This window comes from Pyxicephalus adspersus, chromosome 4 (assembly GCF_032062135.1).
Source record: "Pyxicephalus adspersus chromosome 4, UCB_Pads_2.0, whole genome shotgun sequence".
Lineage (NCBI taxonomy): Eukaryota > Metazoa > Chordata > Amphibia > Anura > Pyxicephalidae > Pyxicephalus > Pyxicephalus adspersus.
The window spans coordinates 35,047,090-35,060,749 of NC_092861.1; the positions used below are offsets into that span (position 1 = coordinate 35,047,090).

The window sequence follows — 13,660 nt, forward strand, 5'->3', positions numbered from 1 at the left end:
CATACTAACCTTTTGTATACAGCAGAATCGTGGGAAGTATTAGTTAGAATATTAGTATTAGAATAACCTTACCTGTGCAGTCCTCCTTCCATATCAGGATTTGTTAATGTTCCTTTCATGATTTCTCAGTTGATAAGCCTTACCTAAAATGCCCTAGGGGTAAGTGCTCGTTGTCCCAAAATAAAGGTCCCTATTTCCTATTGCTTGTCCAGGTGCTGACAAGAAATGTCAATTGCAGCAAGCAATGTATATGGCTGAAATGCAGGTTAAAAAGGTCAAAAGGTTGTGTGGCAAAACCATCATTACAGGTTCTGAGTCTGCAATTAGTGTTTTATCAGAAATCTTGTGTTCCTTGGACAAAGCCCCTTCTGATACAATATAATTACACATTGTTGTGCATTGTTGCTCTCTCCTTTTCATCCCAAATCCATTTCCACTTAAATACATTATGTAAATGTTGTTGTTTGAGGAATTCCTAAATGTCACATTTAAACATTTAAAGTGATAAGATAACACAGTAACACTTGCCCTGGGAACCTGTGTGCCTGGGTAATATGTTTTGTCTCTTGTACAGCGCCACAAAAGATGATGGTGCTATAAAAATAATATTATTAATAATAAAGGCAATCCTTATACTTGGGAAAAAAGTTCCAACAAACAACATGTTGTGCTTTATGATCATAGTAATGCAGCTGGCAGCCACGGGCTCTCATTTTATTGGAAGACCCCTCTGACACTAAATCCTGGCCTACCATTTGCATAATATGCCATAGTATGTTGTCTGTGTGATGGTATTTCTTTGTATCTTGAAGGATTACTTTTCTATCTCTGCAGGCGGAGTAAGTACAGCAAAGCAAAACAGGAAGCTGATGAGGAGAAACATTTAAACCAAGGTAATGATTTTTGTAATGAGTAGCTCTGATTAGTGTGTAAACAAGTCAGCTAGTAAAAATAAATTGTTTTAGTGTTTGTATTTACCTGTGAATCATTTAAAGTGTGCTCATCAGTCATGCACAATAAATGTAGAGGAATTCTATCATAATAAGCCTGTCTATTCTGTACAAGCTGTCCTCCTTAGATTTGGGAAGGTATCTTATACCATGCTTCTAGGCACAATAAATGTAGGTTTGTAGGAATTAATAAATATTCAACCTGTACATCTTCAGCTAAATGACCTTGGTGGACATGCATGAGAAAGTGCCTTATGCTATAGGGGTATCTTCTAATCCTAGTTATTTTGAGAATAATTGATCCAGCCTTCATTATGACTGCCTTCATTATATAGAAGGACGTTTTACAGGTCAAACCATTGATAGATCTGTAGGGTTCAGTGTCCACCACATTGTTCATATTATTATTGCCTCCCTTTATTTTGTTCAGTATTTTAGAGCTTAGAATTACATAATTTTTTTCCTACAGGGGTAAAGACATATGTTGACCCATTTACATATGAAGACCCTAACCAAGCAGTTCGAGAATTTGCAAAGGAGATTGATGCTTCTTGTATAAAGATTGAGAAAGTCATTGGTGTAGGTAAGTAGGAAAGCCAGCAGTTTATTCCACTTTTCCCCAAATGCATCAACAGTAAATTGTCTGGTCCAGATATCATAAATAATAAACCCTTTTTACTGTGTGTAGGAGAGTTTGGAGAGGTTTGCAGTGGTCGACTGAAGGTTCCCGGTAAAAGAGAAATTTATGTTGCCATCAAGACCCTGAAAGCTGGTTACACGGATAAACAGAGGCGGGATTTCCTCAGCGAGGCTAGCATCATGGGACAGTTTGATCACCCTAACATTATTCATCTGGAAGGTGTGGTGACCAAATGTAAGTTGTTTTTTTCCTTCTAAATAAATGCGCCTATACAAAAATGCCATAAAAATTCCTGGTGTTCTGCAATTACAGTAGAAGCCATCAATCAAATGCACCTTGTCTACATTCTCTACTAAATAATGTAGAGCGTTGCCAGTCAATATAGACAGGTCACATGGTTGTGCCGTTCTGCTATTTCTCCCAGTATTGCAGGGAAAAAATGATTTATTACATAAGGACTGACATGTGCAGTTATCTTCCACATTATTAATAGACGTCTGTTCTGTAGAACCTCCTACAATTTCCTTGTATATTCAGCAGTACCATAGATCACATCGTCACAGGCACAAAATCTCAGTGTGAAATGACAGATGGAATAGCTACAGTATATCCTAAGCAGAGGGAGTGGGGTGTGTATCAAGCCATCCATCTTAACGTCAGATAAAAATTGCTTTGCTGATACTTACTGATACTCTTTCTCTAGGCAAGGGGACTGCAGGACTTTGTGTAGGACATACTGCAAAATACTGCTAGAATAATCCAGTTGTTAAAGTATAGGCAGGAAGCAGATGGCCATCTCACCCGTTGGACAGTAGAAGCAAACCGTTGGCAGCGGATTGACCTTTCCTGGCACGTGTTATTTTCATGCAGAATTCACCAGGATCATTGGCTGTCTATATCATGGCAGCAGCGACAATCTTTAAAATACATTAGTAGTTATCTGTATTGGTAAAGCTTTTAGAATGGCACATATGAGGTATTCTTAGCATATTTTTACCTTTTGTTCATTTTCTGCTCAAAAGCAGTTTTTTTGGGAGACCGTTCTTTTCAGATTTTGCAGCAGCTTATGGGACCGTCTGCTTTTTTTTTTTTTTTACGACTCCCATCTGCTTGAAAATTTCCATCTTTTCCTTATACTCTATGAAGGCAGTTTGGCTGTGGCAGTGCCTTACAGGTGGGGGCACATTGAACGGGTGCTGTAGCCATGTTTGGTGCAGTTGTGAGGTGTGAAAAGCGCCAGCAGTAAAATGTTACTTTCCTCTCTTCTCTACTATACATTCCAAGCTCCTGATTTAGATTCCAGCAGTGTCTTATTATCATTTCTGTGACTTATGAAACCATAAAATCTGAATAAAGCCTTGCATGCACCACATTAAAATATGCTGCCGCTTGAGTAGCGGTAAGAGAGAAGAAAGAAAAAAAAATGTGTGTTGCATGAAAAATAGGTCTTTGAGACAGAAAAGTGCTTACATTTCCATATACATTTAGATGGTAATTATGCAAAGAAACAGACACCCGCTATGAATTAGTCGGGAGATTCATGTTTCACATGCTAGGTCGGAATTACAATGAAAGGGTAATTCTTGCAATATAAAGGGAGGACGGTCCAGCTTAAGGACAACATTTCACAGCTTAGTTGCATGGAAATGATTGGGAATGTAGAGCATTCAGCGTTTGGCTCAACAGCTATACATTATATATCAATAATAGTGTCGTTGTTATTCATAGGTAAACCAGTTATGATCATTACAGAATACATGGAGAACGGTTCCTTAGATGCTTTCCTACGGGTGAGTTTTGAGATTTTCAGTCCTTTTGTGTTTATTTTGATACAGACACCAGTATAAAATCAAAAGGTCTTAGAAATGCTAATATTAGGCCAGGAACTTACATTGAGAATAATTCCATACCCAGTAAATACAGTCAGTAAAAGATGCCATTGCGAGTCTTTTTATTCTTGACTCACATCCTTATTTTTTAGATTATACATCCCCATTTTCCAGATTACTCTTACCAGGCTGCAAACTTTAACTATCTGTGCCTGATTTAGTGGTACAAAAAGTACAGACAACTTTTATAACCCTGTCTAATAAAACACAGTTATAATTATGGCCATGTATCCTTGTGTTCTACAACTTGCCTAAACTTGGCCTAAGCTGACCTGCATAAAAATGCCTTGAGGAAGCCAACCTCTCCTTCTAGGTCATTCAGAATTAACAACAGCAAAGCAACAACAGTGCCTTATTATACTGTGCACTCCAAAATTGATTCAAAGATTTCCCATAGATATGATGGAGGTTTAGGCATTTAGTTATACATCCCCCTGGAACTTTTCTTTCCAATGACCTCAGATCTTTTTGACTGGACAGCTCCCAATTTCTTGTGTAACATATATGAAGCAAATATTACATATCACTGAAAGAACAATAATTATGATTCATGCTTGTAGGCTTTCAGTGGAATCAAATGCGTTCCCATGAAACAAGTGGCAGCTTGCCATCCATCAAAACTTCTTCCCAATGTGGATTTTCTAAAAATCACTGACTTTTAGTCTAACTTTTTACATTACACAAAGGAAACTGAATTTAAATATAATATATTGAGATGAAAATAACTCAGTGTGTCAGATACACATAGAAGCACAATATAAATATGTTCAATGACAGAAATGATCCCAATTAAAAATAATTCTAATAGTAACACAATGCAGGGTAAGAACACCATAGCTATGTAAAAATGCCCACATGTTTTTAATGTTACCACTACATTTCTTTATACTAATGTTTGAAAATGTAAAGTAAATGTATTTAGTGTACAGCACTGTGTAATATGTTGGCAGTATATAAATCCTGTTAATAATAATAATAATAATAATAATTATTATTAATAATAATAATAATAATAATAAAATGTATATTTTAATGCAGTATGACAAATTAAAAAGTACATTTATTGATAGCAGTCCACTCATTAGCCTAAAAGAAGGACATTTGATGTAAAATGTTTGTAAATGAGGGGCAGTTGTGGGTCAAGGCATGACTTAACTGATAATGGTTTTTTATTTTAGAAGAATGATGGACGGTTCACAGTCATCCAGCTGGTGGGAATGCTGCGAGGCATTGGATCTGGCATGAAGTATTTGTCAGATATGAGCTATGTGCACCGAGACCTGGCAGCCCGTAACATTCTTGTCAACAGCAACCTGGTGTGCAAAGTGTCTGACTTTGGCATGTCCCGTGTCCTAGAGGATGATCCTGAGGCGGCCTATACCACCAGGGTAAGAATACCTAATAAGTGTCTCCATAACACAAACCTTCATACTAAAATGGGGCATAATCAATTGACTGTCGGATTAGGATTATGCATAGCAAGACCCACTATTGCGAAGCTGAGAAAATGCTGCGGCATGCCTTGTTAGAAAGAGTTAGCTGTCCGTTAAGATCTCTGTAAGACTTAGTGAATGATTATTTAATAAGGTTAATTGTGTAAATCACAGCTGTATTACTGATCCCTGCCACTAAAGTAGGTGCAAACAGATCTCCATAAAATCACTAGCAAGGCATCTGGTCACACATAATACTCTATGCATTTCTTTGTTTCCAAGCTGCATTCCATGATTCCGAGTTTACATAAACAGCTCAGAGTCGAACAAAAAAAAAGTTTTCTAAAGGAGAAGGGGGTATGGGAAGGGAACACGCTTTGTGCATTACCACAACAATTAGGTGTATCAGTTGTAGGATCTCAGCCAAGTGAATCGAGCAAAGATAAAAATCTAGGAGTCGCTTTACAAACTTAACCAAGCACTGAGGCCTGCTGCGGAAGCCAAGCCCTTGTTGGCTTTCCATTAATTGAAGGCATACCAGCACGGATCTTGTTGCAAATGATGTGTAACACCTTCACTGCTGTGGCCTAACATAAATCATAACTGTGTGCTACCCAGTCTCATCACTCACTTTAAATTATGCAATATTTTATGTTCATAAATGGTGTAGTGACAGCCTGATGACAGCAGGCCATAGCTGTCACTGCCAGTCACCTTTCCCTGAGACAGACAAGATGAGCAATTGATTAAGGCCACTGCTGACAGCATGAATCTGTGATAGAAACTCTGCAAGCTATTTCTATCTTTATTACAGAGCTCATTTAAAGGAGAAGACATATTTCTTGCGATCTGTGTTTCAGGCAAGACCAATAGGCAAGGCGTTGCCCAGGTCTTTTATGATTAGTAGTAATGTAGATTTTATTTCATTCTGGCTGTTTGTATACATGTTCATCATATATATTTTGTGTCTGCTTTTTTTTACATGGTTTGCACCCATTAGCTTAGATCCAAATTTGTACCCTTTTCTGTAAACAAGCATGCTTGAAAAATGGTTTACAGAAATACATTTATTTAACTAATATAGATTAAGGTATACAATGCATTAATTCATAGCAATCAATTAAAAATTGCGCATCATTGTTCTGACTATGAACAGTGATTGGCTGTTATGTGCTTCTTATGATACAACAGATGTGCTAAAACATGCAGTGCCACTCAACATGACCGCTATTCAGTCCGAAAAGGGTATCTAATAGTGTACTAAATGCACATTTTCTATCATGCAGGGTGGTAAGATACCAATCCGATGGACTGCACCAGAAGCAATTGCTTACAGGAAGTTTACATCATCCAGTGACGTATGGAGTTATGGAATTGTCATGTGGGAAGTCATGTCGTATGGTGAAAGACCTTACTGGGATATGTCCAATCAAGATGTAAGCATTATCACTCTCTTCATGATTTCAAATGGAAATCATTACTTTTTCATTCATCTCTTAGCATCAATAAATTATGTAAAACTCTGTGTTTTCTATATATGGACAGCACTGCTTGGATTTTCTTGTATTAATTAGAGTTCTGCAGGTGATTCCAAAGCGGGGATTCTGATTACTTAACAGTGTGACATAATTTCATACAAAACCTCAACCACTTGCACTATCAGTTATATAAGTGCATCGCTCGATGCGTCATTAACAAACTCACCGCTGGGAGAAGAACCTGCATTGTAAAACACATAGTGAGCTGCTGTAATTATCTCTTGAGCCAATTAAATGGCTGTCCTTAGGGGGTGCTAAAAAATAATTTGCTAAATGGCCTTCTTTAAATTATGTATATCTGTTTTTTAAGTGTACCATCTGTAGAGTCTCAGATGGGATCACAGTCAGACAGCTGTCTCTAGATGACCCAGTGAAACCTAAGAATAGCAACAGGGAAATAGTCCACATTGTATATTCGTACAATGACAAGAGGAAGATGCAGAATTCTTTCTTTCTTGGTTTCCTTGAGTATAGTGTCCACAAAGCAATCCCATACCAGACCTAGGATTGTGTATTGTGCTGAGGCTTCCTCTATTCTGCAGGCACATCTACAGATATTTATACCTTATTCTCTCATACAGAGAGGAAGTCAAGTTAGACCTCATCCAGGTGCAGCTGGAAATACAATGCTCACTTGCCAGCTACAAGGAGGGATGCCCGGGGATATATAATGGAAGGGTCAACTGGCCAACAAACCCTGAAACATAATATAGAAAGTGATATTTCAAACAGTCTCATCTTTTTAAACTGATACATACCCTTATAGAATTTAATGTCACTGCACTATTCTTCAGTTAATAAAGGTTAACTCCAAATGGACAAATTAAACATTGATAAAGATAATTTTTTCATGCAAAATATTTTATAGTATTGCATATGTTTTCCTGACTAACTAATGGCATGTAGAGTCTCCGCAATAAAACACACTTTATGTTAATAAATGTGACCAGTTATAGGGTTGATTTGTGTATATATTATAAAACTAGAATTGAATTTTGCAGTATTTTTCTTTCTTTGTTGCTTACGTACATACAGTCATATTTGATTTACCCTACATTGCAAATTATTGAAAGCTTTTTAATTTAGTTAAAATGACTTCAGACACAAATAAATACACAATGGCATAATCACTAAGTAACAATTGCCATTGTTAACAGACACAGCACCTACTGCTTTGTGACACATGATTTGTTAGGTGTTTGCAAAGTTATTTGCACTTTCAAGCTAATTACAGTGAACATAAAGATGTTAAGCTTATAATAAATAATGATTTGTGAAAGGTCTTCACCTTTTAATGATCCATCTATAATCTTTGATTTTGTAGGTGATTAAAGCCATAGAAGAAGGCTATCGTCTTCCCCCTCCCATGGACTGTCCCATTGCTCTTCATCAGCTTATGCTGGACTGCTGGCAGAAGGAGCGCAGTGATCGGCCCAAGTTCGGACAGATTGTTAGCATGTTGGATAAGCTTATCCGGAACCCAAACAGCTTAAAAAGGACTGGATTGGAAGGCTCAAGGTAATAAAAATGAGTTTGTAAACTGCATTTTTCAGTGCAGCACAAATACCTGGGAGCAGAAATAAAGTCGTCCAATTAAATGACACCGGCCTTCAATGGCTCCTTGTAGCCAATGTAAGGTATAAGTCTCAGCGGTGAGGTCTCATCACACAGCTATATCTGCATCAGTATGTTAAATTATTCAACAAGGAAAGAACTATAACAGCAACTGTTTAATTTCCCCCTCCCTTTATTGACCCAGAATCTGTCTGTGATCAGTTTACATTTGTAACCACACTGCACAGACCTCTAAGTATCTCTCTTTATAGATATTGATTGAACGCTTTAGAAAGCTAGCAGATTCCCAAGGGTATTTACACGGCAACTCGCATTGAGAACTTGTTAGATGTATTGGCTATAATAGTACAGCTCCATGCTGCTGTTATCACGTTAACTTGTCTGCTGGTCTGTACAGATTAATAGTTGGGTTGAAGGGGCTTAATTAGAAGGAGTTCTCTTTCAATTTTGTTACTTTGACATTCTGGAAAAGGCCTCCTAAATACCTATCAATCCTTTTCTATCTAATGCCCTTATCATCCCATCAATGGTTCATCTTTGGGGAAACAAAGCAACAGCTTTTTTTAACAAACAATCGTGTCTTTTGCCATAGAAGGTGATTGCTAGATCTGGCCAAAGGTATATTTATTCAGATATATATATTATTATGTTCCTTATATTAACTTTATTTCGAATATCCTGAGGAAGATACAGGTTCTACTTCAGCCATTGACTTTTTGGTCAAATATCCTCAACACTCTAGAAAACTAAACTCTTTAATATAAGCCAACATGGGCTGAAGATTTATTGTCCTTTAAAATTTAAAGTCATAAGTGAAACCCAATCTGCCAATCACAGTGAAGGATGATAAAAAAAGCTTATATTAGTGAGCTCTAGCTTGATCCCCATTGATACAGATCTGCTTTATGCAGGTACAAGGTGAGGCTTGGATGTATGACTTCTACTTTTATCAAAATCCTAAGAATTCACATTTTTCTGTACTCATATTACTCACTAAAAAGCAGACGTGATTTCTTTCTCTGTATGAGTGAAAAAGCCACAGCAGTTGCCTGGCCTTTTTGCACATCAGCTACAGGATATGTTACTAATCATTGCAGTGAATCTGCTAAAGCAATTACCCCAAAGGTCCAGCACAGAGAGAACCGAAGAGAATTACATTCCCCAAACCCTACTTCAAAGACCCCCTTATTCTTACCAATTCCATCGTATGTACTGTTCAGGAACATGTTGATTAAAGAGAGGATTATCTCCCCTGCATGCTGAGCTTTGTCTGCTCTAAGAGAAATTGGCCAGTATCTAGTTGATTGGGCTGTTTCATTGCGAATGAGCGCAGCAGAAGTACAGCAAGACTGATTAGAGTTTAACTTAGAGATACAAATTGTACAGTGGGAATTTACAGCAGGCTTAACACACTCTTGTATAGATAATGTCTCTGCTTTTAGACAACAGTGTAAACCTCTAGGCAAAAGATTGAATTTCAGTGAGAGCCTGCGACTACAGAAAAACATTACTATGCAGCATGGTACTTTTTAAACCTCATAAAACACTTCCATGTTTACTGAGAGTAAAAAAAACAAGTGTGTTAATAGTGATAATGGATCTTATATATGAATTTGTTAACAGTTGTCATTTTTCTAATGCAGATTATTAGATCAACTGTCGTGGACAACACTTGCATTGTTTTTTTAGGGCTTAATATTTCTTTTTTGAAATAATATAGCAGTTTGTAGCAAAAACTCATGATGTTGCATTAGGTTATGTTTTACTAAAATAGGCTGACGTTCCAATGTTTTTTTCTTCTGCAGGACAAACACTGCACTCCTGGACCCTGGCTCACCTGAATGGTCCCAGGTGGTTTCCGTGATGGATTGGCTGCAGGCCATTAAAATGGAGCGATACAAAGATAACTTCACAGCAGCTGGATTTAACAACTTGGAATCAGTCGTGCACGTGAACCAAGAGTAAGTTCATTCCTGATCATGATTTTACATGCTTGGTCTGCAGTCAGAGTGAACGTAATTCCTGCTGTATTAGATTGTCTAGGAACAGTTCTGCAACACAAAGTGGGAATCTCATCACAAATGCTTCTTGACATAATCCAACATTCCCACCTTGCCTTTGAGCTTCCTCTTTTTGAATTGTGACAGTTTTCTCTTTGTGTGTATTTCATATATAGTCATTGGAGGGCTTAGTTACCAGGTGGGGCAGATATAACATGTGTCATCAGAATTGCTGTCTTGGGGGGATATTAAGGGAGGAAAAGGCTGAGTTAGATATCCCAGGGATATTGATCAATCTTTTTCTCTTGTCTCTGTGCAGTGACCTAACCCGGATTGGTATTACTTCCCCCGCACACCAGAACAAGATTTTGAGCAGTGTCCAGGGAATGAGGACCCAGATGCAACAGATGCAAGGCAGGATGGTTCCTGTCTGATTTAGGAGTGCATCAGGACAAAGCTACACACTCAGAACTCTTGAAAAATTAGTTTACCTCATCCATGCACTTTAATTGAAGAACTGCACTTTTTTTTACATTAACCTCACCCGCTGGACAGAGACTTAAATTATCGCAGGGGCTGAGAAGAAACTCATTAAACATGGAAATAAATATAGTCATTTGTGCCACACATCTGGAAGATGGTCATATTAAAGAGGGAGCTCTCATGTCACTAAATACATATGATTTACCGGACTTCTGCCATTTCATCCTGGGTTAATTTTGTAACATGGACATCATTTAGAGTGGATACATCAATATATCGGTGTGGGCAAATGGAATAACCATATGATCCATTGCTGGAGATGCAGGGGAAGAAAAAGGGACCAATGGAGGCTGTTTCCTGTGCATCAGCAAATTTTGGCATCCTGTGTTTTTATACTAGCCTGAAATAATTACATCAGGATCTAAGGGAAATGTGTTTGTACTAGCAAAGGACGATTGTCTGGAAAGGGGTTTTAAAGGTAAGTTGCTGGGACATTTGCTATTGGAGTATAAACCTGGGATTTGAAGCTTTGAGAAGTAATATGTATAGGGGCTCCTGCTCCTCCCTCTTAACATTTACAAAAGCAATGAGCACACTGAACTGTGTCTGATGATACACAGCAGTGTTCCTATTTTTGAACCAGCCCTCAAGATCTTTCCTACTTAAAATTACAGTGGACAATCATATGGGTTTTTGTGGGGATAATAAGGGAGGAGGCTTTATAGTAAAGGGTGGGGTTGCAAGCAAAAAGGCGGTTGATCCACAGTTTGCCCTGAAGCTCAAAGTCTATAACAGCACCATTGGGCACAACAGTTCTGTTTAATCCATTTCCAAGAATTCATGAGAACATACATTACATGATTCTATATCCACTGAATTAAAGATTAAAAGCCTCCTTGGTAATACATGTGTATTTAGCAGAAGATTAGATAAAACCAAAAATTCTTTCAGTTGAGAGAAAGTTTACTATCTAGTTTTGTTGATAACTTGCTCTTCTGTCTTAAGTTGAATCAAGTTAAGAAATCTTTTGAAACATACAAATAGTGTTACACTTTGGATACTGTGTTACTTGAATCTAAAAATGATTCTGTTTTTTTTCCCCAGGGAACTGCACTCTTGTCAATTTTACACGACAAGCCTATCGTCCACAGACACAACTGAACTGAAGCCAAAAAGATTCTCTTGAAATTTTAGAGAAGGTTCTACGGATGTCATGGACACAGCTGCTGTTTCTCCAGCAAGAAAAGAATTCCACAAGGTCCCACAGGTCTTCCTGTGTATTCCATGCCCTGGTGTAAAATGACAATGGAAGCTAGCTGATGTTTACTAACGATGCCATGTCTTCAAGGCCTGGATATATTATTTGTCTTCAGTGTCGGATCACTGAGGTCACATGGCCTTCTCCATGCTTGTTCTTCTAAAAGGGAATAGAGGCACTTCACCCAAGACCAGTTTTTGTACTGATCCACTGCACCTAAAAGAGGACAAGGTGTGAACAGTGCTTTTCGGTCACTAAGGAGTTATTTGTATGCCAAACTAACCTTAAGCATGGACCCAACTTGCCATGGGCCGAGGAACTGTTTTGCTTTATGGTTAATCACAACAAAGACTTGATGCACTCCGATTGAGGCCTGCTCCTTGTCCATAATGGCCTCTGTATTGTAATATGACTTTCCATTCAAGAAAAAAAGAAAAAAATATGCAATTTATCGATTTTCCGCATCCTACTGGTACCAGTGACAACCAGGCAGGGCTGCCAATTAAGTTTATATATATAAGGAAGGATCTATTTCATATATATAAACTTACATCTTTGTGCTTAACCCTTTGTCTTTGTCTGATCTCCCTCACCTCGAAGCTGTGCAGTTTGACCACTATGAGATTTTAAGATTAGAAGATAATCCTAAAGCGTGCAAAGCAAGGTATATTACCATCCTTCCCTACAGAGATTTTGTTACCCCATGTGTGATCTCCAAACCTCTGAAACCAATGAGCCTAAGATTGCTTTAGAAAAAATGACATGTGACCATTAGGGATTTTGATAGCAGCCAAATTTTGATAGCAGCCAAGACAAAGGTAGAAAGCACATCAGGAAATCTTATCAGGCTTCCATTCTGTAACACAGCCTAGCCAAGAATCTCAGCATATGTCAAAGCCATGGTTTTCTTAAGAACAGATCATTTGAATGCATGGTGGACTGTCTTTTGGTATGAGGAGCTTATGGTTTGTAAAATACAAAATTTCAACACAGGGTTAAAAAACTGCCAAATTAAGGTCTGGCAATTAAATCTTTAATCTAGAAGGGTTTTATAGGTAATTATAGATATCAAAACAAAACATTAGGATCCCCATTAAAAAAAAATGCACGGCAGGAATGTTCATGCTACATGGCGATGTATGTCTCACATATGGTTCCAATGTGGTGCTATTGATTCCTAATGGCACCCCAACAGACAAGCAGATCATTCTTCAGAATCACCTTGAGATTTGATATCTGCCTGTTGCTGTTTTGATTGCTTGCTGGGATAGTTCAAAGATTTCTTTCTTTTCTAAAAGGATCTGTCTGCAAGGCAGAGACTTTCCAACATGTTGAGACAAAACAAGTGCTTCCAACACGTTATATACAGAGTAATCCCCACTCATGGTAATCCAGTAATGTCAGGGTTAACATGCAAGCAGTCTGTTTGTGGAGCCAGGAAGATACTCTGCAACTTGAATTGTTAATATGTGACTGACTGCAATCTACAAGCTATGTTTACCTTAAAGACATGTATTGGCCACAACTGGCACCATTGGAAATGCCACCATAAATTGGATACTGGCTTTATTTACCTTTTTTTAACCTTGTTTCAACAATATTTTGACATCTGCATTTGGCCCTTATATCATCCAAGAGAGTCCACTGTGTTTCATGACATTGCACATACGCTGCAGGCGAGAGATGATATGCATTAATCAGTATTTGTGTGTTACTGCCAAAACTTTTTTTCTTTTTCTATATATTGCAAGAATTGTATATCTAGCAATACCCGACTTTGGATGGGAACCGCTAACTCAAATGCCTATACCTGGGTCTGAGGATAGTTTAGGTCCAGTTCCATGCAGAAACCTTCTAGATTTATCCAGTTTATCATTAGCAGTATTTTTCACTT

General features: G+C 37.9%; 1 protein-coding gene across 1 annotated transcript in view; it reads left to right on the top strand.

Moving 5' to 3' along the window:
• Positions 1-13,660, top strand: part of EPHA4 (EPH receptor A4) — a gene marked incomplete at its 3' end in the record, with an annotated part of 51,316 nt that extends 37,656 nt beyond the window's left edge. Inside the window, 9 exon segments of the mRNA XM_072407870.1 lie at positions 835-893; positions 1,420-1,533; positions 1,639-1,824; positions 3,319-3,380; positions 4,658-4,867; positions 6,199-6,348; positions 7,775-7,968; positions 9,831-9,986; positions 11,613-13,660. Of these exon segments, the coding sequence (XP_072263971.1) occupies positions 835-893; positions 1,420-1,533; positions 1,639-1,824; positions 3,319-3,380; positions 4,658-4,867; positions 6,199-6,348; positions 7,775-7,968; positions 9,831-9,986; positions 11,613-11,694 (1,213 nt within the window).